The 26,999-nt window shown below is 39.6% G+C and overlaps 1 protein-coding gene across 1 annotated transcript; it reads right to left on the bottom strand.

Annotated features, from left to right (window-relative positions):
• Positions 1–5,968: 5,968 nt before the first annotated feature.
• LOC146002229 (endocuticle structural glycoprotein SgAbd-2-like) lies at positions 5,969–11,085 on the bottom strand. The gene is made up of 2 exons (XM_083139947.1): positions 10,931–11,085; positions 5,969–6,206 (listed from the first exon to the last, which is right to left on the bottom strand). Exons 1-2 carry the CDS (start codon positions 11,083–11,085, stop codon positions 5,969–5,971), a joined length of 393 nt encoding a protein of 130 aa, XP_082996073.1.
• Positions 11,086–26,999: the final 15,914 nt, after the last annotated feature.

The raw sequence follows: 26,999 nt of genomic DNA, 5'->3' as shown, positions 1-26,999 counted from the left end.
GAAAGTATAGGTCCAGTCCCGATTAGCCTTACTGTGCAGAAAGTGGACTTAAAACAGCAACTCAAACCAAACCAAACCTAATTAGTGAAATATCGATTAAAGAGCTTGTCACTGTTCATTTATTGCAGTTTGGCTGTTTTGTGTTTATTATATTTTATACTAGCTGATTGCCTGGGGTTGATCTGGTATTTATTTATCCCAATCTTCTATTAAAGTTGTCCGTGGGAGAAACATGGCGATTTGAAATCCACTCCGCATTACTTAATAGACTGCCCATGTGATTTATTGGTCGTGATCGAGAAATCGAGTATCTCTCTCTCTCTTTCTCTCTCAAATGTCATCGTGAATGTCACCAATTAGCTTAGCGACTCTGAAAACTATGGATTCGACAATATTGTAAATTATTTTTGACAATATATTTTTCACCTCCTCCCAGCCCCCACACCAATAGGTGTTGAACTTGGAGTTGAACGGCATTCGTAGTGCCACTATTCATATTAGCGACCCCGAAAACTATGGATTCCACACTAATATCGGTCGTCTTCGATTATTTTTACATGTCACTCCCTTCCCACCCTACTCCTATGTGTGCCATGGGTTTGATCGGCATTCGTAGTGTCACTATTCATCTTAGCGACCCCGAAAACTATGGATTCCACATTAATATCGGTCGTTTTAGATTATTGATACATGTCACCCTCTTCCCACCTCACCCATAGCGATGCCAGAGGTTTGAATGGCATTCGTAGTGTTACTATTCATCTTATCGACCCCGAAAACTATGGAATCCATACTAATATCGGTGGTTTTCGATTATTTTTATATGTCACTCCCTTCCCACCCCTACCCTAGTGGTGCCAGGGGTGTCTTACCCCCAGTATTTCTATCCAGATTGCAAGTGATAAGTGTACCAAGTTGGTTGAAATTGCTTCAGGCGTTCGAGTGTTATGCCTGAACAAACACACACACATCTATTTATATACCATATATTTAGTGTTCGATGAGATAAAATACTTTTGCAAATACAAGAAATTCGGTCATTTCTCACAAAGGTAAGCCTTAAATATTTTTTTTTACATTAAAACTAAACGTTGTCTCAATTTTCCAGAACTAATGCAATGTGAAAAATCTTAAGCGTAGAAGGAACACTAAAACGCATTTAATAACATCAAATTTTTGCCCTAAACCGTGAAAAATAACACAGAATTGCAACAAAAAATGTCATCGAAATTGAGGGGAAAATTAAACGAAAACTTCAAGTATATATCTTCTGAATCGTAGCTTTTCAGCGTGTGCAATTTTCGAGTTTAAGAAAGGGCTGCGAGAGGAAATTCACGTCTACTCATTGGGTATGAAATAAGTGGATGTTCATCCTTGTCAAAAGGAACTAACATACGCATACTAATTTAAGCAGTAGAATTATAAAATACCCATTTTATAAATAAGACAGTGGTCACTGTCCGAGTGTCGGCATGAATTTCCCTTTGTACATTCCCAATTAATAACCCTCATAGTCAGCCGGTCCCGTGTCTGAGTGATTAGCAGATCTCGCTACGACGCCAGGGGTCCCGGGTTCGAATCCCGTCCTCGGCATGGATGTTTGTGAGTGTTCATTCATCAATTTCATCATATCATCACTCATCCCCATCTTTGCAAATTAGCCAAAAGTGGCAAAAAAAAATGCGAAGTAAAATAAAGCAAAATAACACTCTTAATAACAAACTATGTGGAGAAGAACGGCAAAAGAAGACAAGTTTACTGTATCTAGTCAAATACATACATTTATGCATGAAAAATCTTCTTGACGTTGTCACTTGATAAGAATAACGTAAAGGACAGAATGAAATTTAACATCCAATCCTTGGAAACTTTGTAAGAGATTTCCACCTTTACCGGAGGACAGGCACGTGGCCAGGAGGGCTGAAGCCTCCCGAAATTATACAAGTATCTAATTTAAATAATGCATAGTGGTAATTAATTTTACTTTCTTAACAATATTAAACATATTGTAGAATAATTTGTAATATACTGAGAAATTCATTTTCAGGGCTTTTACCCTCCGCATTGTTTCATTTTTGGATGGCCCTTGCTCATTAGGAATGAGCTCCCCCACCGAAATAAAATTCTGGCTACAGGCCTGCAGGAAGAGTAAAAACGACTCATTACACATGTCTAAATGCAGTGCGGCAGGAAGGTTTTTTTTAAAAAAAAAAAAAAAAAATTGGGGGCACTAAGGTAAACTTCCATATACGTACACACAAGTATTATATTTTAGAGCAGGCTATACGGCTGTCAGTTTTTAAAATAAAATGAATTCTATCACTAAAAAACGTATTACTTAAAAAAGTATATTTTTTTTAATAATAATTTCTTTTTTAAAATTTTAACGTTTTAAAACCATACAATAAGGGAACAGTTAAGCTCTAGGTTTCAATCCATTGTTTTGCACTAATTTTAATTAGTTTTTATTTTCTAATAAGGTTTTTCGGGAGCACAGGTAACCAATACAATATAGTACAATACGTGTACAATATATTATAGGGCAATAGGTTCACGGTGGTTAGAATTGTTTTGGATTAGGAGATAATACGAAAAAATAACTTTTGCTTTGCTACTTAAAACAAGATTGTAGCATCTTGCTTTTGACGAGTTATTTGGTGGATACAATTCAGATCAAAGAATTTAAGAAGTTCTGTACCCTGTCCAAAAAATTGAGGGGATACACCCGTCTACACTCCGTCCCTGCCCCAATGCTCAACCACATATACTACATACTACGTAAAGATAAGGTGTAAAGAATTAAAATTAACATTTCCAATTAATTTTTTGACTGTATTCTGTTATTATTCTCACGGCTTATGTTATTTGGTGACACTAACTCGCTACATTTTTGTTGGAAATTATGACGCAATTCTTCAAAATGGCGACTGTTTGAAAAAGCAATGTGCATACTTTCTATTCTTTTTCGAACAGTATAAGCAACAACAGAAGTTTCAACTTTAGGTAATACTATCCTTATCCTAGATTGGTTGAGGCTATTTCCGTGGATGTCAGCTCAGTGGCGGCACCAGGGTAAAATAATGGGGAGTCAGGGGGAGATGGGAATTTTTTCTGGGGCAGGCACATTTAGTGTAGACCTAAATACAATACCAAAGTTCCATATTTTGGGGTGGTCTGATCGAACTACCACCCTCTGGGGCCATCACTGGTTCAGCACCAACAAAGAGTGAACATTTGGAGGGAAATTGATTATTACTTGAACATCTTACGCACATACTTATATACATACATGCATGCATACTGTCTGGCTGCCTTAGCCGAGACCATGGACGGAAGTGCGCATGCATACGTACATTCATTTACGTACATACATACATTACATACACACATTACAGACATTACATTAATACATACATACATTACATACACACATATTTACATTACATTACATACATACATTGTGTACATACATTACATATATAAATACATGTAAACATACAAACATATATTACACACAGTGGCGATTGGAGGCGAGAGGAGGCAGTTGGCTCCACTTTTTGCCACTTTTGACCTCGCACTATGCTAAACCTTATCTACCAAAGGAAAGTAAACTGTCCTTGCGCCCCAGTTTTGGCACTTTGCCCCCTCCCAGTTATGGAACCCAATTGCCGCCACTGATTAAATACATACATTACATAGATACATATAGACATACATTCATACATGCATGCGTACATACATACATACGCTGAAGTTGAATAGTATTCTGAAGTGTTGGTTTATGGAAACACAGACAAAAATTTTGAATCATCTTGTATTCTGCTGCAGGATTAAGAAAAACACTTGTTTCTTTCTTATAATCGGTTTATTTTCTTGTAAAAGTTACAAAACATCTCATTTAATGTAAATTAAACACTTTAGTCGGCAAATACTTTCAACACTGCTATTAACACTGAAATACTTTCAATTAGTTTTCAAAGAAAGCAAATGCCAACACATTATTTAAGCTATTCAAGATTGTTCATTGTTCATCTTCAATCTTTCATTTACTCTGTTGTAAATGAATGCTTTTCTGATAACCAGGCGAACTTATTTTATTACCCTTTAAGACTTTTACTGCTCTACCTAGAAGAGAAAAACCATGGAGCGCTGTCGTCTAACTTTCAACCGTAAGCGAGCAAAAGGAACTTGGTTGATGCAATCAGCTGCTTGCCATGTGATCCAGCCCATGCCAAAATGTCGTCACCATCATCGAGTCAAAGCTTTCTGTATCAGGATGAAGAGAAAAACCATGCAAAATGAAAGCTGATGTTGTTGAATTCTTTAAAATAAAGCAAGAGAGAAGTTGTATAATCACGGACACTTGTGGGTTTTGTTACAACCCTTTGGCATTCAATTAAATCATTACAACCCAGTAATGTCTGTGACTGTGCATATAGCTACACGTGTACAGTCAGGAACATTATCTGCGGTGACTGCAGAACTTAGTTTAGTTCGAGGGTTGACCGGGCTCTTTCACGTCTTGGTACAAACGTACGTACCGTCACCTGAATAGAATGGAACAGCTTTATCCTGAAATACCTTCTACCATGTAATGCGTTATGTGTGCTGCCTAACTCGACAGCGATGTCTGAACTATTTCGCTCGTCGTCGACACACATAACGTAATGCAGAAAATCCAGAATTTCAGGTTCTGAGTATCATATTTCTATTGCTGGTGACTGTACATGCTGTTACTTCCAAACTAGAAAATACACTGTGTCCCAAAAGGTACTTTACAACTTTGATGTCATAGAGCAAAACTTGTAATTGACGTAGAGGAATATACTTTGTTGTAGGTGATTCACCAACGGCGAAAGTTCTCTTGTCAGGTATTGAATAAGATGGTGCATCCCACACTGGGCCTTAGAAGCGAGTGATGTCCTGCGCAGGGCATTGACAGTGTACAGTAGTCCTGTCATTGATCTTGATGATTTCAAAACCAGAATAAGAGCTGCCATTGCTACAGTTGACAGGGATATGCCAGAGAGGGTACAGTAGACAGAGTTGGGGTTACGATTAGATGTTTTAAGCGCCACCAGAGGCGCGCATGTTGAACTGGACTAACAATACAACTTCATGGGTTGGTAAATCAAAACGGAGATGCTGTTTCTTCATATAAAGTTGTGCTGCATGACATGAAAATTGTAAAGTACCTTTTGGGACACCCTGTATGTTGGATGGACGATATCGGAAATTTTATATCGCGATATACAGTAAAGAAAATATCGTCACAGACGATACGATATTTTTTCCGAATCGCGATATCGGAGACATATCGTCTCCACGATATATATCGCCAATTATCGTGACGATATATCGTCTCGACGATATGTATCGCCAAATATCGCGACGATATATCGCCGACAAGATATACATCGCCAAAATATCGTGACGATATATCGCCGATACGATAGGATATCGCCAAATATCGTGGCGATATATCGCTGACACGATATATATCGCCAAAATATCGTAACTATATATCGTCTCCACGATATATCGCCAAATATCGTGACGGTATATCTCCGACACCATATACATCTCCAAAATATCGTGACGATATATCGCCGATACGATAGGATATCTACAAATATCGTGACGATATATCGCCTATTTGATATCGCCTGGACGATATTTATTTCAATATCGCGATATATCCTATCGCCCAACACTATTAACGAACAATAATAACATTTGAAGATTCGAAACGATTGCTCCATGAAAGAGTAGGTGTATTTGATAGTGCTATAAATGGGATATAAATTTTACTTTTGTTAACAGGGAATCCTTTGTACTTGCGGGAGCAGCATCCTTCATTTAATTCGCATCTTACGCCAGCAAGTCATTTTGAGTTATTCCATCACCAAATGAAATGGCAGAGCAGACAATGTCCGCACTTATTTCTCGCACAGGGTGTATAATTCTCTTATCCGAATTTTAACTCCGATACGGGCTGAAGAGGTGTCTGGACGGCTGTGGGTATGTGAGCACCCAGCGGTTGGAATCCGTTCTCATCAGCAATGTAGGTCACCGTGTAGGTGAATCCATCGGGTCCCACATACGAGTATGAACCTTGGACCGAAAGACTTTCCAAGCCGTTGGCTCTCCCGGCATTCTTAACGAAGCCCGACTCCTGTCTCTTGCTACCGTCTCCGGTCTCGTAACTAAAAAGAATAGAAAAGAAGGTGTTAATGAAAATAACGCATAAACCTTTACAGTTCTACTGCCATTTAAATATATCCTTAAGGGAGATTTCACACCGAAGAGACACACGACATGCGACACGCGACATGCGACACTTGTTTCTTTGCTAAGTTCGCACTATGTCGCGTGTTGCTTGTCTCTTCGGTGTGAAGTTCTATGTCGCGTGCATCTTTGGTGTGAAATCTCCCTAACACTGAACACAAATGAAACGAAAATAGATGAAGACATAAAAAAATATATTCAGAAATTGTCTTGTTTTGGCTAATCATATCGATGAGCGTCAATGGTGATATGATATCAGAATGGAACACGCACACGCACAAAACTGTATACTTATGCTCAAACCGATTCCATAATCTTTGGAATAACATAGTTCAAAACTCTTGTTGCTAGAAACTAGTTATAAGCATTAAGCGCAATTGAACAATATTGACTAATAGACATTAATAAAAATAAAAATGTAGTTTCTTATTAATCGAACTGGTAGTTCGACCAATATTAGTCAAATTGGTAATTCGATCAATGTTAGTTAAACTAGTAGTTCTATTAACCTTTTGCCGCCCAAGACCTTTTTCACAAGTAAGCCTCTATTGCCCGAGCCGATTTTGAGTAAAATGCAGAGTTTCAATAAAATAAGTGTAGATCGGAGGCTAATTGCCCTAGAGATATGAGTGATATACCGTTGTAAGCGGAATGAACCAGAGATTCAGACGATATATAATTTATGCACATTCGGCGTATATATGGAGGGGGAAAGGGGGAAATCCCCTCAAAAATACTTTTCTTAAAAAAAATGGTGTTTCCCCCCCCCCCGCCCCGAAAAAAATGTCAAAATGCACAAAATGCAAAATTTATGCAAATTTGGTGTATATGTGGAGGGGGAAGGGAGAAAAACCCCAAAAAATTATTTTAAAAAATTGTCACTTCACCCAAAAAATGTCCGCACTTGGGCACGAAACGGCACCTACGCACAACATTCACGGACGAAAAGCTAGATCGTAGTGACAAATGAGAGCCAATTCTTGCAGCTGCTTGAAATTCAATTTTGAGACAATGCTGGGTAACCCCTTTTGCCACTTGTGCTATAATAAACAAAGCTTTCGTTCAGCGCGCTTCGAAATTCCATTCTCACAACGCAGATTCAACAACCAGTCTTCCCCCTCCCCCTCCCCCCCTGCTTGCGCCCTCACGGAAAACTTTCATTTTGACATCGGATACTGATAAACAAGCTTCCTTCGAATGCACTTAGCAGGAGGGAGTGAAAAGCATTGCTTTAGAACAACAAAGTTGATCTTCCTTTGTCGGCAAAAAATTGACCTTGAAAAGAGACGCAAAAAGAAGTCCCTTTTCCCGCCTTTCCCCCTCCATTTTCATGAAGACAAAAAAAAAGCGAAAAACCATTTCTGTTAAATACATGTGTTAGGAACAATATAAAAAATAAAATCGAAATTCTAGCCAAAAATAGAAAAGTTATAACGTAAAAACTACGACCTTGACACAGCGTCTCGATCGAGACGCTTGGTGTCCTGAGGGTTTCTTTTTGGGTATCTCGTTCGAGACGCTTGGTCAGCAAAAAGTTAATATTACTCAAAATTGCAGATCGTCCAATATAAATCGAAAAGGTAGTTCATCTACTATTTATAGAAATAGTATAGCGAATAATATTGTCGAAAGCTAGTTCGATTGATGGTAGTTCGAGTAATATTGGTCTAAATTGTTGTTCGACTATTAGCGACAGTGGTAGGACAGTTGAAAGATCAGCTTGAGTTAAAAAATCCATTATCGTAAATAGAATGCGACTCTTATAAATCAACCCATTACTTGAATAATATACTAATTGTTATTATATAATTTCATGATTTTAAATTCTTTGAAGGATGAAAACAGTCATTGTGTCTATTGTGTGTCCTCCTTGAATCAATCATGATCGCTGCCTCTTTCTTAAATTGCTTACTACTCTCTTTCTTGAGTCAGGTGCGTCACACGGGGTCAATTGTTTTCTGCACAAGCAAATAGTCCTCACGAGGCTGTGTACTATAAGGTCATCAAATAGCCTCCTACTTGCACACAGAGGAAGGTAAAAAGAAGGGTAAAGAAAGAATGATACCAAACGATAGAAACAGAGGAGAGAGCAAGGAAGAAAGACAGAGTAACAGAGAAAGAGAGAGAAAGAGGAAGGTAGTAGAAAGAAAGAAACCCAGATATTGAGACAGTAGAGAGATGGGGAAGATAGAAAGATATAGAGGACGGAAAAGAAAGAAATAGAAATAAGTGTACAGGTAGAGAAATAGAGAAGTAAATAAACAAGAAGATACAGAGATGGAAACAAAGACAAAATATATTGATTTAGAAAGAGAGATGGAAAAGATTAGAAGAAGAATATAACAGATTAAGGAGAAGGAAGACAGAGAAATAAAGAAGTAGAAAAGTTGAGGTAAAGAAGTAAACAAACAAAGAGAGAGAGAGAGAATGAAGAAAGTAGGAAGAAAATGTAGATTGAGAAAGATAGAGGAGAAGAATTACCTATTCATGTAATAATAATAATACAATATTAATTAATTTCATATCTAACATATAAACTTAACTTAATATATTTATTCTAATTACATTATTATTATTTATATTATTATTATTATTATTGAGACTCTAATCGGACTTCCCGCCCGAAATGTAAATGTAGATATGTGCCTGTTTATAACAACAAGGAGAAGCTACTAGATTTGACTTCAAACGTACTTCACTAAGAATAATGTAGAAAATACACACGAAGAAAAATAAGATCTATCTCTGAGTGTTGTATGCATCTCTCTCCTCATCTCTAGACTATCTCTGGTAACAGCATGGGATTAAAACGTAGCACTATAGTCATATATTAGATTATAAAATAATACCATATTGGACTAATAAGAAACGGAGCTGTAACTTGAAATTGGGGGCAGGGGTAAAGAGCCCAATCTTTCAAGGATACTGAACCCGGCAATCCATGGTACACAGATATTTGGTCGACCTTTATTTCTTCATTTCATATCTTCTCATGATTGCCAGCCCCCGTGGCGGAGTGGTTACAATGAGCAGTACAATGATTGATAACTGAATACTTATTATACTATATATTTCATAATGACGTGAGTAGTTTTCAGAAAAAAATTCAGTATTTTCTTGCAAGAACACTACAAAAAAATTCATCTTCAAACAAGGAAGAAATAGTATGCAAATTTCTTAATAGTGATTTATACTTAATTTAGGTCAAACAAAAATGTAAAGTTTCAAACCAGACAGAAATACAAATTGTAATAGCAGTTCAAATCCGGGAACTTTTCTAACGGTGGAAGCGGCCCCGGCGCCTACCCAGCGTCGAATAACATGGGTACCTGGGGGAAACCCTGGGGGGTAAAGGCGGTCAGGGGCGTGATGCTGATCACATCACCCCCACTCACGACCGGATCAAGAAAGTGTGGGGCGTTACCCCCACACCCCCTATACGCCTTCATGGCGTGGTGCTATGCACAGGGGAACACTTTACCTTTTTACTTTTTGTAATACACTTATGTAAACAACACTGTAATCCAAAAACTTGTATATCAGAATGAGACAATAAAAAAAAATATTAAAAACGAAGTGGTTAGCACATCGCGCTACGACGCCAGAGGTCCTGGGTTCGAATCCTTCCTGGGCATGGATGTTTGTGAGTGCTTATTCATCAATTTCAACATATCGTCACTCATCCCCATCTTCGCAAATTAGCCAAAAGTGGCACAAATAGCGAAGTAAAATGAAGCAAATCAATCAAATCCAACAATTATCTTCTCATATTTCCATTTATATGTTAGTTTTATATTGGACACTATTTTTTCAATCAAATTTTCAGATGTGAACTATACCTCACACCGATTGAATCAAGATGAGGTGGGCTGTACACCCGACTGTCCCCTTATTAGCTATATTTCTTGAATTCAAAGTTTTCTTTTCGTCAGATTCATCGGAAAATGGTATATAGATAATCCCATAACTTAATATCTATGCTTTAATATGCTAGCTTCATGCAGGCAGGCACTTGGAAATTTAGGACTATTCTTGTCCTGAGCGCTGAAATCTCTAGCTGCAGCTCTGATAAGGAAATATTTTGTCTGGAGAGACAATTAAGAGATCTACACAACACATGCACACTAAAAGTAAAACACGAATGCAAGACTTATATACGCGTAAGTATGAAATCTCATTCTTCATTATTTATAGAAAGCAGAATTAAATAAACTTTAACACTTAATAAAAAAAACATTTTAACTATTTTGTAATTACTTAACATTTTCCACCAGTTCTAAAAATAATTAATTTTCTAGTTCATAAGTGTAGCAAATTAATTCCTTTATATACGAGGGTGATTCAAAAGATAAGGTGACAAGAGCTCTCATGGACAAACTGTATTCCATAGGCAGATATACTGATGCACAGTAATATGGCACTGATACACATTGACATGTTCGTCCAAACATTTGTTCCAACGATACACCAAGGCATCAATACCTGCATAGGATAAATCTGCGTCAAGTCCCTGAAGCCACGTCATGACGGCTCGCTGAGCTTCCGTGTCGCTTGTGAATCGCCTACCACCCAGGCGAAATGGTCCGAAGAAATGGAAATCACTGGGTGTCAGGTGGGGGATGTAGGGAGGATGGTCCAGTACCTACCGGCGGAAGCGCCGTAAAAATTCACGCGTGCTGTTGGCTGAATGTGGTCAGGCGTTGTCGTGTAGCAACAAGACGCCTGTTGAGAGAAGTCCAGTTGCTCATGAACGATCTTGTGCACACTGCACACTGAGATGTTGAGTTCCTTAGCCATATTTGCTAAGTCGAATGCGACGATCGTAATGAATCAGACCTTCAGTATGGCCCAAATTGTCATCTGTGGTGGACGTGCTTGGCCGACCAGATCATTGCTCATCTTGCAAATCTGTTCTACCGTTATCGAACACAGTGCGCCAAACCCACACCTATTTCCGTGACATTACATTAGCACCGTATACTTTAACCAGTTGACGATGAATTTCTGTTGATGAGGTGCCTTTAGACGAAAAAACCTGATCACACTACGAACTTCCTCGCTTGACCATGTTTCATGAGCGCGGACATCTTTCAACAGATATTGGGAGGGGCTGGCGCAACATATGCGCCATCTAACGAATGTGTGATAAAGCTGTTCTCTTCTGCAGCGAGCCTGGCGGGAAATTCAAAGAACAGGACGGATATGATACCCGTGAGAGCTCGTTATCTTATTTTTTGATTCATCCTCGTTTTAATGATATTAGTTAATTATGTAATGACACATTTAATGACTATATTCGCACCTTGCATCTAAAACTGCAACAGCACATTTGCGGATCTACCTCCTCCCTCTAAATAAATACGTCTACCTCTTGTTCTTACACCACTGTTTATTGTATTAATGCATTGCATAAAAACACTAATAAGAATGATTGATTTTAAATTACGGGAGCGTCAGCACATAGGCTATTGGTGTCCGTTACACAGTACGGGGATAAGCCCCTAATTTAAATAATCTGGAAGACAGGGTTTTAATACAAGAAAAGCAGGATACAATTTTTAAAAACCATGTTGAAAATTTCCTAACTCAATTGCTTTAAAACTAATACTGTCGTAGACTACTACCAACTAAAGCTATACCCTGTTCCGGTCATCTCTGAAGAAAGGCCTCTCATAGCGGCAGAGAAGGGGAGAAAATCGAGTGGCCAGAGCGAAGAAGTACAAGCTACTGGAAGACTGGTAACTGCAGTCGCTTTCCCCTCCACGCAATCCCATTCCCTCTCACGTGCCCATCGGTGGAGCCGTTGCGTGTTACAACTTGCGCAGACACTTGCTTTTGCTCCCCTGCTCCAGAGATAACTGGGACAGGGTATATACTGTCTCTGAGGCTTCATAAATCTGAGTATAAAGAAGCACGTACCGCACCTAACAACAAACACAGGAAAACACGATCCCACAGAGGATTATTCTGGCCGTGTGTTCAGGCGCCAGATCCTCGTCGGCATGCAAGAAGCAGTTATGAGGTGTACTACTGGAAAGTGAAGTTCTTTTCTGATAAGGTCATCCTTTTGGGTCCCAAGCGTCTCGATCGAGATACCCAAATGTAACCCTCGCGGTCCCAAGCGTCTCGATCGAAACGCTGTGTCAAGGTCGTAGTTTTTACGTTATAACTTTTCTATTTTTGGCTAGAATTTCGATTTTTTTTATATATATATTGTTCCTAACACATGTATTTAACAGAAATGTTTCTTGCACCTTTTTTTTCTTCATTAAAATGGAGGGGAAAAGGCGGGAGAAGGGACTTCTCTTTTGCGTCTCTTTTCAAGGGAAAATTTTTGGCGACAAAGGAAGACGGGCTTTGTTGTTCTAAAGCAATGCTTTTCACTCCCGCCTGGTAACTGCATTAGAAGGAAGCTTGTTTATCAGTATCCGATGTCAAAATGAAAGTTTTCCGTGAGGGCATCGCAAGCAGGGGGTGGGGGAGATGGAAGACTGGTTGTTGAATCTGGGTTGTGAGAACGGAATTTCGAAGCGCGCTGAAGGAAGCCTTTGCTTTTTAGCGCAAGTGTCCACAAGTTGCAACACAGGTTATCCTGCATTGTCTAAAAATAGAATTTCAAGCAGCTGCAAGAATCGGCGCTCATTTTTCACTGCGTTGTAGCTTTTCGTCCGTGAAAGTTGTGCGTAGGTGTGTCGTTTTGTACCCAAGTGGGAGGACATTTTTTGAGTGAATTGACATAATTTTTTAAAATTATTTTTGGGCGTTTCCTCCCTTCTACCTCCATATATACGCCGAATTTGCATATATTTTGCATTTTATGCATTTTGATATTCTTTTTGTGGGGGCAGGGGGAAACACCATTTTTTTAAAAAAAAGTATTTTTGAGGGGATTTCCCCCCTTTCCCCTCCATATGTACGCCTAATGTGCATAAATTATATATCGTCTGAATCTGTGATTCATTCTGCGTACAACGGTATATCTTTGATATCTCTAGGGCATTTAGTTTCTGAGCTATAGTCATTTCAATGTAACTCTGCATTTCGCTCAATTCCGAACCTTGAGACAGTGGCGTACAAGCCTTTCGCTTCAGGGGTTCAACTCGCGTAATATTGGTCATATGACAATGATGAAAATATTTTTATGTTTCTTACATGCCAGCGATAATATCTATGTGCATTTTGAACTTTTCATATCCTTTTTTTCGAGGGGGCGGAGGGAGAAACCCCTTATTTTCTTTAAAAATACATATTTTTCAAGTGATTTCCCCCCTTTCCCCTCCATATGCACGGCGAATGTGCATACATTATATATCGTCTGAATCTGTGATTTATTCTACGCACAACGGTATATCGTTCATATCTCCAGGGCAAATAGTCTCTGAGCTAAATTCATTTCAAGGTACCGCTGCATTTTGAAGCTTGAATTAGTACCATTCCTTTTGGTGGTACAACTCACGTTACATTGGTCATATGATAATAATGGAAATATTTATGTGTTTCTTACATGTCAGCGATCATTTCCATGTGCAAGTCGACACTGTCATGTATTTTTTCTTGGGGGGGAGGGGGAACTCCATTTTTTCCCCCGAAATTTTGAGAGTTAGCCCCCTCCCCACCGCCACATATACGCCGAATTTGCAAAAATTTCATATAGTCTGAATCTCTGGTTCATTCCGCGTACAACAGTATATCACTCATCTCTCTAGGGCAATTAGCCTCCGATCTACACTCATTTAATTGAAACTCTGCATTTTGCTCAAAATCGGCTCGGGACCAAGGGGGTTACATGTGAAAATTGGCTTGGGACTCAAAAGCTTATAAACAACAAAGAGAGACATTTCTTTCTATATTTTTCATTATAACCTCGGTAGCAATAAATAAGGCAGTTCCCGCAGCGTACCTGAGAAAATTAGGCTGAAAACTAAAATTTCATACGGATTCTTAGTTCAATTGATTCCTCGTGTCTGTAAAATTTGTACATAGTTTCTCGATGCAAATACGTGCCGCCTGAAATGTTCATGAACTTTTCATTTATTCGGAAATAGATAATTGAATCGGAATACTTTCTAGATAGCCATCTAGCGGCAACTTTTGTATCTAGCAGTTTGATCTATGTTGATTTGTTGTATTACTTTCATTTGTGTAAATACTTGTTGACTGCATTCAGTGATTTTCTTTCGTACCGAAATAAGCGAGGAGCAGCTGATTGTTATTAAATTCTGCGTGAAACTAAGAAATTACTTCACGGATACACATCAGATGTTAACCCTAGCTTACCCGATGGGGGGGGGGGGGCTGTCAGGCCCACTGACTCTTTTTTTCGATTTTAGAACTGTGAACATTTTTTTAAAAAATTGAAAATAAATTAGAGTTTTACCTAGGGTGTTCCCAACATTTCTGTATAACTTTTGTTCATAAAAGCATAAATGTATTGTAAATAGGAGCCAAAATGCACTAGGTTGTCTTATCAGGCGCCACCTTTAATGTGCGTTATTCTCAGACAATCACGCTAGTCAGAATGTACAATTGGGTGGTAATTATGGTAATTTTGGTAATTATTATAATTAATGAACAACTACACCTATGTAAACGAAAATGCATTAATGATTTTTTTTAGTTTTATTTTGAATTTATGTTTTAAGTCCACTTTATGCACAGAAAGGCTAATCGGGACTGGACCTACAGTTTAAAGTCGGATCCGAACCACTGTGATGTGGCTCTACCTGGTATCGAATTCGGAACCTCTTGATTACAAGGCGACGACGTTACCACCAAGCCATCAGGGACGCCCCTGGTGAGTTCTAGTGGATGGTAAAATATGTCTGTGACAATCATGCAATAAATGGTTATTTATTATAATTAATAAATAACTGAACATGTATAGGCTAATCAACAAAGGAAGCAGTGATTCAATAACACAATAGTTTCTTGAATGTTACTAATAAAGAAAAGTGTGGGTCTGTGAGCCCTCCTCTGGTAAGTAAGTTTCTCATACGGAAACGGAAAATGGAGTTAAAAAAACGATTTGAAGATTCATCTTTTGGGAGCACAAGTGGTGGGAGCGTTTTAAAGGTAGCCGCACTTTCTGTTGAAGATGATGCGCTTTCAAGAACACCATCAACGTCAAAAACGGATTCATTGGTGGAGAAAATTAATGAAGTGATTCGTTCCAACCCTTCCGACAATTCATGAAGTAGCCGAAGAGGTTAACATCTCAAAAACTGTGTCTCATTCTGACCGAAATTTTTGGAATGTATCACCTAGCGGCAAAATTTGTGCCACGGAAGTTTTCAGAGGATCAGAAGCAGACTCTCATATCGCTGGTGATAAGAAAGTATTTGGCCAAGAACTTGGCGCCACTTGTTCCCCAGCCTCCACCGGACTTAGCTTCATTGGATTTATTTTTGTTCCTCAAAATAAAATTTGCTCTGAAAGGACGCCGTTTTAAATCCTTTGACGCCATCAAGGGAAATTCGCTACAGGAACTGCACAGCGTCCCAAAAGAAGTGTTCCTTTCATGGCAGAAACACTGGATTTGGTGTGCAGACTGAGGAGGGAACTACTTCGAAGGTGGCAAAATTGATTAGTTTCCAGGTAAGTGCAAACAACTTACCAAGTTCGCGAACTTTCCGGACAGACCTCGTACATGCCACTAACCTACAACATGCAAGATAAAATTTAAATTAATACAGCTAGCATCTTCTGTATAAGATTTCACAAAGGCTGGTATAACTGTACGATCCATCGTGGTTGACGTCATTACTGTAGGCTAAAATTGGAACAGGTGGACCTTGTTTTCCTCCGCCTGAAAACGTACCTGGCCCAAACTGAGGTTTAGCCAGTGTTAATGCCAAGATAGAAATAAGGAAAACCTGTAAGGTAAAACATGTATTCAATATTATTGTCAAATTTATAATGTTTTACATATTTGCAGCGCGCCAAGAATACCATTTATTTCCTGAAATTTTATAGGTTTTGCTGGATTGACCGGCGTATAAGTACTTTAAAAATAAGTCTGATACGCAGATATTCAATTACATCAGGAATGTTTGTGAATGGGCCAAAGCTTCATGGGATGCTGCGAAAACTAAGACAGTGGTTAAATCTTTACGAAGTGTGGCATTAGTAATGCGCTGGTTTGTACAGAGGACAATTTGTTGCATGAGGACTCAGATTCTTAGTTAGAAAAGGTATAAAGGGACTTTTCATTTATCTCTGAAGATGAATGTCTGGGTTTTGAAGATCAAAATGTATTCTTTCCTAGTTCGATTAGCTAAGTTATTTGTTGAAAGTAGACCGACATGTTACTTTATATTTGAAATTCTGTAAATTAGTTATAATTTCAGTGATAAGGCTTTCCCTCAAGATAGGGCACAAAATGGGGGGTAAATAGGATACGTCGAGCATCTAAAATTTATTCAAATTTAACCTTTCCACCGACCCCCTTAAGCTCAAAATATCTAAAGTCAGTTATAGTGGGCAAAAGTCCTGATATTTTCCCCTTTCACTCCTCGTCACTTCTCAACTGGAGATTTATATTGCCAGATCTAGACGACCTGAAGCCCTTTAATTTACTGGAGCTTCGTTTGATAAGCACCGAAAATGTAGCATAGGAAATATCAAACGAATTTTGGAATGTAAGTTTGTCTCTTCAATTTTGAAACTTGTGATGAATTACGTTCAAACTATTTACTCCAGGCACTATAAAAAGTCCGGATCAAGATTGTAAATTTATAAGGATTATCGTGTTTACACATTTGCTTCACTTTTTCTTTTAAACTAAACACTAGTTAGGCCTTGGCCCTCACGAGCTGTTGCGCCATGAGTTATTCATTTGTCATTTTAAACTAAAAGCTATATTTTAAAACTTTTATTGCAAATTGTTAAAGTTATTTGAAGAAAATAGTCCAATGTATCAATGTTTAGCGTATATTGTAGTTAGCGTACAAACAGCATTACATAAGAGAAAAAACTAACAAGAAAAAGCCAACGTCCTTGCAGTAGAGACTGCTCACACAGAATACTCCGTGGTTCACACATACTACTCACCAAGAGTCATAAGTTCTACAATCAGCCACCAGGTGGCAGCACCAATCAAATACACATCATACAATGCAGTGTTTCTGTAATTCTTAACACAAATAACCCCATTGTACATGTGATGTTAGTTTCTTACACCCTAAAAATATAGTATAGCCTAGATTACTGCATGGTACCACTTTGGCTCGCTCGTACTCATTCGAGCCTCTCACCCTCGAGCGTTTACAATCGAATATCATTTTAATATAGTAATAAAATCGTTCAAATTCGTGTAAATTATCATGATTAATCCTTGTATATCTTGTATGTATTGTTTGTAGTCAGTTGTATATGTTGGGCACATACCCACGACCTCTCTCCTGCGACAGTAGCAGGAAACACTAATGTCATTGTAATTATCAATGTTCCTGTACACATTTACTATGTAAACAACCCACATCCCACTTCAATAAACAATATGCTGGACAGGAAAAGTCCTGACTTCGAAAAAAAAAAAAGTAGAGGTAAAATATCCTTCGTAGTTTCCAAATCATCTATTTCATTTTCATATATCACTGTATAGATAGACTAAAGTACATTTTAACATGGAGATGATGACTTTATTCACTTACGTTTCAATTTCACTGCGTATTTCATTTCACGGTCTATATTTGAGGGCCAAATACTACAGATAAATTACTGTGTTTACGTCTACTACTGGGCTTCGAGTCTATACCGCTCGTTTTGCATGTTCTAGCGTTATTCATTACATCGAGGAAGCTTTCGATTTCTTGCGCTATCTAGCGTTGTCCACGCGAACTTTTTGGCGTTGGAGCGAAATCCTCTCGCTGCTGAACTCTAGTGTAGACAGAGTTTTGGAAATAATATTGAGCAAGGTATAGCATGCGAGACATACGAAAATTTGCCTTCTCGGCCACTAACTATAACCCGTAGATGGATTTCGCTCAAGTGCAATTTCAAAATAGTCCTCAAATGTATGTAGCTTTAAATTTTTTAATTTAATTTTTGCTCACTGCCCATATGAAAACACGCACCATATTTGAAGAGTTATATTTTTTGAAACTGTTAGAATGGTAAAGGTAAATATATTCCTTGCACATTACATCATGCCCGAAAGGCACGTGCAAGATGTGAAGGTGGAACCCGACATATTCAAAATATCGGTCATATGTGGAGATGACGTGATCAGCACAACGCTCAAACCGATTTTACCTCTTCCCCTTCAGAGTTTACATAGTTGCTTAGTTATTGGAGGCTGGGCGAACTCCAGAACCGCTCCATGCAGGGACTTCTTGCAAGAATTCACACCTAAAATTACACACATTGGAAATCGAAACCCAGGTCTTCCTAATCAACAATTCCAAAATTCAAGATAGCCTCCCAACATCCCCACCCGTATGTGAAATACTACGCATGTATAAGGTTACGCTTGCTCGATTTCAGATGATGCCAGGCGACATGTCGCTTGTCACTTCGGTGTGAAATCTCTCTTATGAATGTTTGCACCACAGTCGATTTAATTTCGAGGCGGACATACATTAACGCAAAAACACGCCAAGGTCATTAAGTTTTGCACGCGACGTAGAAATCCGACAGTATTTGGGGACATGCGGATGGTACGCACCGTAACATTCTTACACACTCCCTTAATTTTCCAACGGCCCAAACGTTTAGGAGGTCTTAACTTTTCTGCGTATACGCGTACGTAAAGGCGGTTGGGGATGAAAGGGCAGGTTGGGATTGGAAGAACCAGCGAAAATAATGCCCTGATCTTCCCTCAGCCAAGACAAAGCTACTTTGAACAACGATAATTATTTAGGTACAACCGCTGAAAGCTCAGTACCTGGGGACCCCTTTGTACAGGGTGTATCAGAAGTCCTTTACTACCTCTTGTAAAATCCGCAGTAATGTATTTTCATGGAATGGGATATGGACGATACATAATAGGCCTAGGGGGGACAACTTTTGGAGTATGTCACGCGGACGGCCGCCATCTTGGTTCCGCCATCTTGAATTCAACTTTTTTTTTTAAAACGATAGGTGGGTCATGTGATACATGAGCATAGGCTAGAATTTCGTCAGGATATCATCTGAAATCAGATTTCATGGAACTTCATTTGGTGAAAAGTTATTTGCATCTGAAATTGAGATTTACCTGTTACAGAATGTGCTCAACATGTTGTCCATGTTGGGCAATGCACGTGTGTAGACGCTTCTCCCAATGTCAGTGGACACCGAGCAAGGTATCTGGTGAAATTTGCTCAAAGCCAGCAATGATACGTTGTTCCAGATGACGAAAATCACGAATTTTCACATCATACACCATTGCCTTAACGTGTCCCCAAAGGTAGAAATCCATTGGCGTTAGGTGTGTTGATCGGGCAGGCCATTCAACGAGCCCACATCGAACAATCCATGCCCCAGGAAATTGTTCATCCACGTACTGACGCACCTGGACGCCATAATGGGGAAGCGCACCATCTTGTTGAAAAAATCTGGGAAATGTACCATCTTCCGACATCAGAGCTGGCAGTATCTGTTCCTGTAGCATCCCCAGGTATCGTTCCGCATTTAATTTTCCGTTAATATATAAAGGACCGATTATCCGTGTTCCCCATATGCCTGCTCACACCATAATCTTCCCTGCACCGGTCATTCTGGAGGGATCTGTTCATGTGGGATTGTCAGGCGACCAATAGCGCATGTTTTGTCTATTCACATCCCCATTTACGTAGGAGATCGCTTCATCGGGATGGAGTATCTGCATAGCGACGTTTGGATTTTGCCGTACTTGCGGGATAGCCCACTCGCAAAACTGCACGCGGCGATCTGGATCGACCACGGACAGGTGTTACTGCATTTGCACCTTATACGGATGCCACTTGTGCCTCTGTAGCACCCGGTAAACTGAACTGTGACTCATAGCACATTGCATTGCTATACGACGTGTGCTTCGCTGCGGTGACGTCGAGAAGGAGGTCAACACAACCGTAGCTTGTGCTTCATCCGTGACTGTCCGCTGTCGTCCACTACACACTGTATCACATGACCCACCTATCGTTTTAAATAAAAAAGTTGAATTCAAGATGGCGGAACCAAGATGGCGACCGTCCGCGTGATATACTCTAAAAGATGTCCCCCTAGGCTTATTATGTATCGCCCATATCAAATTCCATGAAAATATATCACTGCGGATTTTACAAGGGGTGGTATCGGACTTCTGATACACCCTGTATAGAAAGCAGGTAGTACGGAACTACCTAAGCTTGTGCTTGGAAGAACTGGGCTACGAGCAGTGATGTGCCGTACACTATAAGTTTACGTCTACATGCGTTGTCTACACGTAATCTACCCGCAGATTACATTGGGTTGTAGTTTACGTAGACTACGTAGACAATTTAAAGTGCATTAAAATTAATTTTCAAGGTTTTCATGAAAGGAAAGTGACATTTCAAGCATATTGGTTCCTAACTGAAAAGAATCCGATTTACAAGAAAATTTCTCTTCTCTTTATCAACTATAGAAGAAATTAAATAGTATGCAAAAAAGACAACAGATGGCAGTCGTGATGCAAAATTAGTCTTTTTTTCATAAAACACTAGAATATTTCCTATGTTAGGTTTCTTTCCTAAGTGAGAAATTGTTCGCATTTGGAAGGGAGCGTATGGAAAGTTTTTCTCACACATCAGCAACTGATACGCAGTATACTTTTGCTTTACCTCCACGGCGCTCTTTGCTAAGTTATCACCTTTTGCCATGTTGTTTACATAGATTACGTCATGTACGTGCATAAAATAGTCTAAGTGTAGAATTCTGACTGTCGTTGTTTACGCGTAAACGCACATCACACTGGCTCCGAGGCAAGAGCCTATATTCTAGGCTAAGCTGCTCGTCAAGTCAACCTTGCAGCAGGTTTTATGTATCAATCCGCGCGAGAACTGAGCTCAGAATCTTCCGTGCCAGTCTTTCCTCAACCGCCGAGCTGCTTACATCGCAGACACTGAGAAAATCCACAGTATTGCCAACCGCACAACACATCAAAACCCGCATGCATGTCAAGTGGAATGTATTTTTGCTTCTCTTTGTCTCCTGAAACATAAAATTTTAAAAGTACTTTCTGCGCATAGATTATTTAATAAATGTGTCATTACTTAATATAAATGCGAAATATCTTCGAAACATGAGAGCGTGTGTGTATATTTCGAGCACGCAAGAATAAAAATGAACAAAGATAAAAGTAAACAACGATAGGCCCTCTTGAATTTAATGACAATTTTTTTTTTTTTGGTTTAGAAAGAAATACATTTATGAAAAACGTGGTTGCTTCGTCCGCAATACATCCGTTCCTGTAAGACACACGCAATTCAAGTTATACCACCAAAAAAACATGATTTGTTATTGGTGATATATACAATCAGGTGCATTGTCTGTCGCTATTACTCTGGTTTCAATTTATGAATCACTTCACTAAACCAGGATTCAAATCTTGGTCTGTCCATTTCTTGCGGATAATCACCCTTCCCTTTCTTTGCGCGGAACAGTAAATATGCACCTTCAACAAAGCTTTCATTGCCGCCAGTGGGTGAAACAATAAACCTCCCCCTTCCCCTCATCGTTGGTTTCTTCAGCCCTGGCGTGGTTTTGCATGCTGGTATCCTTCCATGTTTTATTCCCCCTTCCCCCACCCACCGAGTTGAAGGACGTCTCGTCCAAATAATAAACATGTTTCTTCTCACTGCGATATCTTTTAATACCGCGGAGATTCTTTTGTCGTCAAAAAACAAACAATCGTTTCCTCTTGCTAAACTCAAACAGCAAATCATTCAACACCCGTGATACAATTCGTGCGCACATTGACGGCAAATCACCTCACGCCCTGTTTTACTTTGATCTTGCTGCCGCAAGGAGGATTATGCATTCAAAACAACTTGCTTGTCTTTGAAGAAAATTTCCCTTCGGACGAAGTCCAAAATAACATTAGGGTAAAACCGCGCGCTGAACAGTAGATTCAGCCATTCTCGCCGCTCTACAATAAACATAGGGTTAAAAGAGTGGGATGTGCAACACTGGTATCGCCGATTGCACGCGTTCTGCAACGCATTCAGTCTCGCTCGACTCGCTCTAAAGTTTCAGTGTATCTTCAACGCACTACACATTGCAGTTGGCGAATCTACGGTTCTAAGTTCGTCTGCACAGTGATTGCAACCAATTAAGTCCATACCTGCTAATGGATGTACTATTTTGTCTGTATATTACAAATTAAATAACTGTTTTCTTGCAAGTATGCAGTTGTGTCGGAATAGAACCCGTCTCAGTGGAACTATGTTCTTGCGCGCACGTTTGGAACTACATATGCGAAAACCTGCTGCAAGGTTGACTTGACGAGCAGCTTAGTTATTCTATCTGCGAAGCCTGAAGCCCAGAGACTAAAATTGTGATAAAACTAATCATTTTGATAAGGTGGCGGTCTTTCTGGAGTTGACAACCTGATTTCTTAGAAGTTTGCAACCTTGATATAGCAACATAACTTCCTTGAAATACGTCGAGAACCAGCAAAATGGTTGTATCTATTCACGTACATATGGCGTTTATGAAAACCTTGTCTTCTTCTTTCCTTCATAGCCTAGGACCACGTGTGATAGGTAGTCGAGACCTTCGACCAGTGATGTGCCGTAGACTATAAATTTACGTCTACATGCGTTGTCTACACGTAATCTACGCGTAGATTACATTGGGTTGTAGTTTACGTAGACTTCGTAGACAATCTAACGTGCATTAAAATTAAGTTTCAAGGGTTTCATGAAGGGAAAGTGACATATTCAACTATATTGGTTCCTAAAGAAATGAAAAGAACCCTATTTACAACAAAATTTCTCTTCTCTTCTATTATCAACTATGGAAGAAGATACATAGTATGCAAAAACAACAACAGATGGCAGTCGTGAGGCAAGAGTCTTTTTCCCATAAAACACTAGACTATTTCCTATATTAGGTTTCTTCCTAGGTGACAAATTGTTCGAATTTGGAAGGAAGAGTATGGAAAGTTCTCCTCACACATCAGTAACTGATACGCAGTATAATTTTCTTTTAATTCCACGGCGCCCTTTACTAAGTTATCAACTTTCGCCATGTTGTTTACATAGATTACGTAATCTACGTGTATAAAATAGTCTACGTGTCGAATGTAGACTATCGTTGTTTACGCGTAGACGCATATCACTGCCTTCGATCCACTGCTCCGAGGGAAGGGTGTATGGATGAAAATGTAGTACGTCGCTGTGTATGTCTCGGCAATCTGGAGTAACGTAAATACGCAGCGGATTTACTTCTCGCGTATTTGAACGTTAGTACCAGGTGGTTATAATTAAATGACGGTGTTCAGAGTGGTACAGCACGGGCTGTAATGAGAGTAGCAGTCTGAAACTTCGTAGATATGCTAATGAAGCAATGCGCTCACGAATTATGCAAAAAAAAAAAAAACCCACAAAGAAACAAATAGTTCCAATTCTCGCCACCAGGGTAAAAAATGGTGCTGTAAGCAGTCAAAACGTGGAATTTTCCGTAACTCTGACGTCAAAGTCGGTGATATTGCCTAACCATTGTGTGAGCTCCCTGGTTGTTGTTGGTGACGCTTGTTGCTTTTTTCTTTAGTAATGTTCATGTAATTCGAATGGTGAAATTGTAGCGTCTGCGATTTATAGTGCCTTTTTCCTGTAACTATACCACGTTTTGACTGCTTACAGCGCCATTTTTCACCCTGGTGGCGAGAATTCGAACTTTTTTTTTTTTTTTTTTCATAATTCACGAGCGCATTGCTTCATTAGCATACCTACGAAGTTTCAGACTGCTACTCTCATTACAGCCCGTGCTGTACTACCCTGAACACCGTCACTTTAATTATAACCACCTGGTATTTGGGTCGCTTTTGAGTCAACTCAGAGTTACTCCACGAATCGGCTGAATATGTGTTGCACCAACAGAAACGCCGGGTAAACTGGAAGTAATAGGACGGTGAACTTTACCCTTCGAGATCGGCGAGTAAAAGTGGAGTTAACCCACACGCTGCGGTGTAATGGCTGCAATATGGAACCGGCAATGTATCACTTCAGAATTTCAAAACTAAATAAATGTAAAATGGGGAGTAATAGACTGAAACTATGTATATCAAAAGCGAAAAATATATATAATTTGTTATTAAATATATACTTTGTTAGATTCTCACTGGGCACATTCTGCAGTACAGAGTTTGTAAAAATGCAGGTGTAATACAAACATAATCATACGCCCAGTAGCCGGAGAAAGTGGAACAGTACAGCCAGAAAACAATCGTGAATACTACGTGGTGTATAAATCGAAATCTACTACATCACTATAGAACTACTTACTATGATTGCAAGGTGTTCATAAAGTCTCGGTAGCATTACAAAAAAACATTTAGTACGACATGCTTTAACAGTATCTTCTTCCTCAGTTGGAGGAATTCGAGCCAACCCTAATTTTTTAACAAGATGGGGCACCTCCTCATTAGTCCAAGGATGTTCTATGTCTTTTGGATAGGCATTTCCCTGGCAGGTGGATAGGTCGTAATGTACCTATTCCCTGGCCAGCACGCTCCTCTGATATCACACCCTTGAATTTCTTCTTCTGGGGGTATGTCCAGATTGTGTTTACCGCACTCCTGTTCCAGATGTTGCTACCCTTCCAAGAAGAATAACGGAGAGTATCCTAACTGTTACTGGTGATATGCTGGGGCGTGTATGGGCAGAAGTGGATTACCGCCTTGATGTTCTGAGAGCAACTAGAGGGGCGCACATTGAGGTGCATGGCATATAAACGTGGAGAGTTGTAGCTCATTTTGCACAGCATTGTTCTATTGCATGTAGTTTCCGAGCTATGTTTTATTGTAATGATACTGGGACTTTATGAAAACCCTGCATATCAAAATTTATTCACGTACATATTTTTCCTCATCGTTATCATGTGCTTCAAATTTTCTCGTGGCAGTCGCTTGTCACTGTTTGCAAATATACCGACGTCCCGTTAACTCCATCCTTTCTTGTTTTTTCTGTCATCGCGTGGTTCCATCTGTATGACGTTTTGTCAGCCCTGATCTGAATCAAAGGCTTGTTTATAAACACTACATCTCAGACGGCGACGATGGTTCTATACTCTGTCCCGGGAATCTGTGGAGCAGGCCAACGAAAGCGGCTCTGAAGCACACCCAGTCTGAAATCAGTGGGTACTTTGGGGCAACCCTGAAGGGTAAAGTAGGCCGGAGCGTCGTGCAGATCACATCATCTCCAAATAAAATGGCCAAGATCGAGAATATGTGTGGTCCTACCCCCCCCCCCCCCCCCCATTCCATGAATGCGCCTTCATGACACGATGCTATATGTAAGGTGGACTTTGCCTTTATACACTCTGTATATTCACAAATAGATTCTAAGAACACCTGCAAGTTCTGGTCACGAAAGATCGTAAAAGTGAAGACAACCAACAAAAGAAGTTGGCACAAAGCAATGGTAAAAAAAAAAAAAATACCCTAAGCCCCACATTGTCTATCACTGTTAGATTCTTAATAGGAAATAGAAAAGAAGCTTTCATGTGAAACAGAGAAGCAGAAGCGTTCAATCAGATCACACTTACCAACTTCATTGTAGAACAATCCAAAACCCTGGATGAACTTCCAAAGAACTGGCTGTGATGTGAAGGCAATCCTCTCAGACGAGGAACATCGACGTTAAATTCGAAGGCCAAGCGTGGACCTGTAGCCAGAGGCTATGCTGAAAACAGCACGTGCAATATTTTCGTCTTTCTTTGCTGGCGTCTGCAAAATACTTAGGCAATATGTTCAAGTGAGTTAACCTTCACTTGATTAAAATATATTTATTTCCCCCACCCTTTATCCTTTAACTCTAAATTATAAGTTATTTACTTATTTAACTCAGTAGATACATAATTACGGAGTTCGTATACATAGTGAATACAGTTATACATGTATTTTTATGTAATATATTTGCGCTTGCAAGTTTTACAATTTAATAAAGAAATTATGTATTTAAAGTTTGTGTGTCAATAGTGGCTTTACTGAATTCCCTTTGGTTCATAGAAAAGATGTACTCTGTCCCGGGTGTCTCTGGAGCAAGCAAACGAAAACAAGTCTCTGTACAAGTAGAGACGCGAGACTGCTCCACCAATGGACACGTGAGAGGGAACGGGATTGCGTGGAGGGGGGAAAGCGACCGCAGTTACCAGCCTTCACAGCGGTGTGTACTGCTTCGCTCTGCTCACTCGATCCCCCCCCCCCTTATCCGTAGATATCCGTGGCCTTGCTCCATAGATTTTGGGAATAGAGTATACAGGAGAGAATTTCACTCTCTTAGGAGGCCTGCCTCCCTTGAAACATTTCTGAACCCGCTACTGAAATTATTTGTTTATTTATTCTATACCCAGTCCCAACTATCTCTGGAGCAAGGCCGCGCATAGCTACAGATAAGGAGGGGCGATCGAGTGGGCAGAGCGAAGCAGTACACGCTGCTGCGAAGACTGGTAACAGAGGTCGCTTTTCCCCCTCCACGCAATCCCATTCCCTCACACGTGTTTATTGGTGGAGCCGTCACACGTCACTACTTTCTCAAAGACTTATTTTCGTTCGCTTGCTCCAGAAATAA

The sequence above is a fragment of the Lepisma saccharinum genome, chromosome 18 (assembly GCF_977018435.1).
Source record: "Lepisma saccharinum chromosome 18, izLepSacc3.1, whole genome shotgun sequence".
In the NCBI taxonomy this organism is placed as follows: domain Eukaryota; kingdom Metazoa; phylum Arthropoda; class Insecta; order Zygentoma; family Lepismatidae; genus Lepisma; species Lepisma saccharinum.
Note: the sequence above shows the minus strand (reverse complement) of the source record. Positions and strands in the feature narration are given on the sequence as shown.

What these genes read in the sequence shown, in the direction of transcription:
- LOC146002229 (XM_083139947.1), bottom strand. Translation starts at nt 11,085, where the DNA reads ATGGCTAAGGAACTCAACATCTCAGTGTGCAGTGTGCACAAGATCGTT. An exon ending in TACGGCGCTTCCGCCGGTAG is followed by an intron (nt 6,207 to 10,930) that starts GTACTGGACCAT and finishes TATTCTTTTTAG; the next exon opens with TTACGAGACCGGAGACGGTA.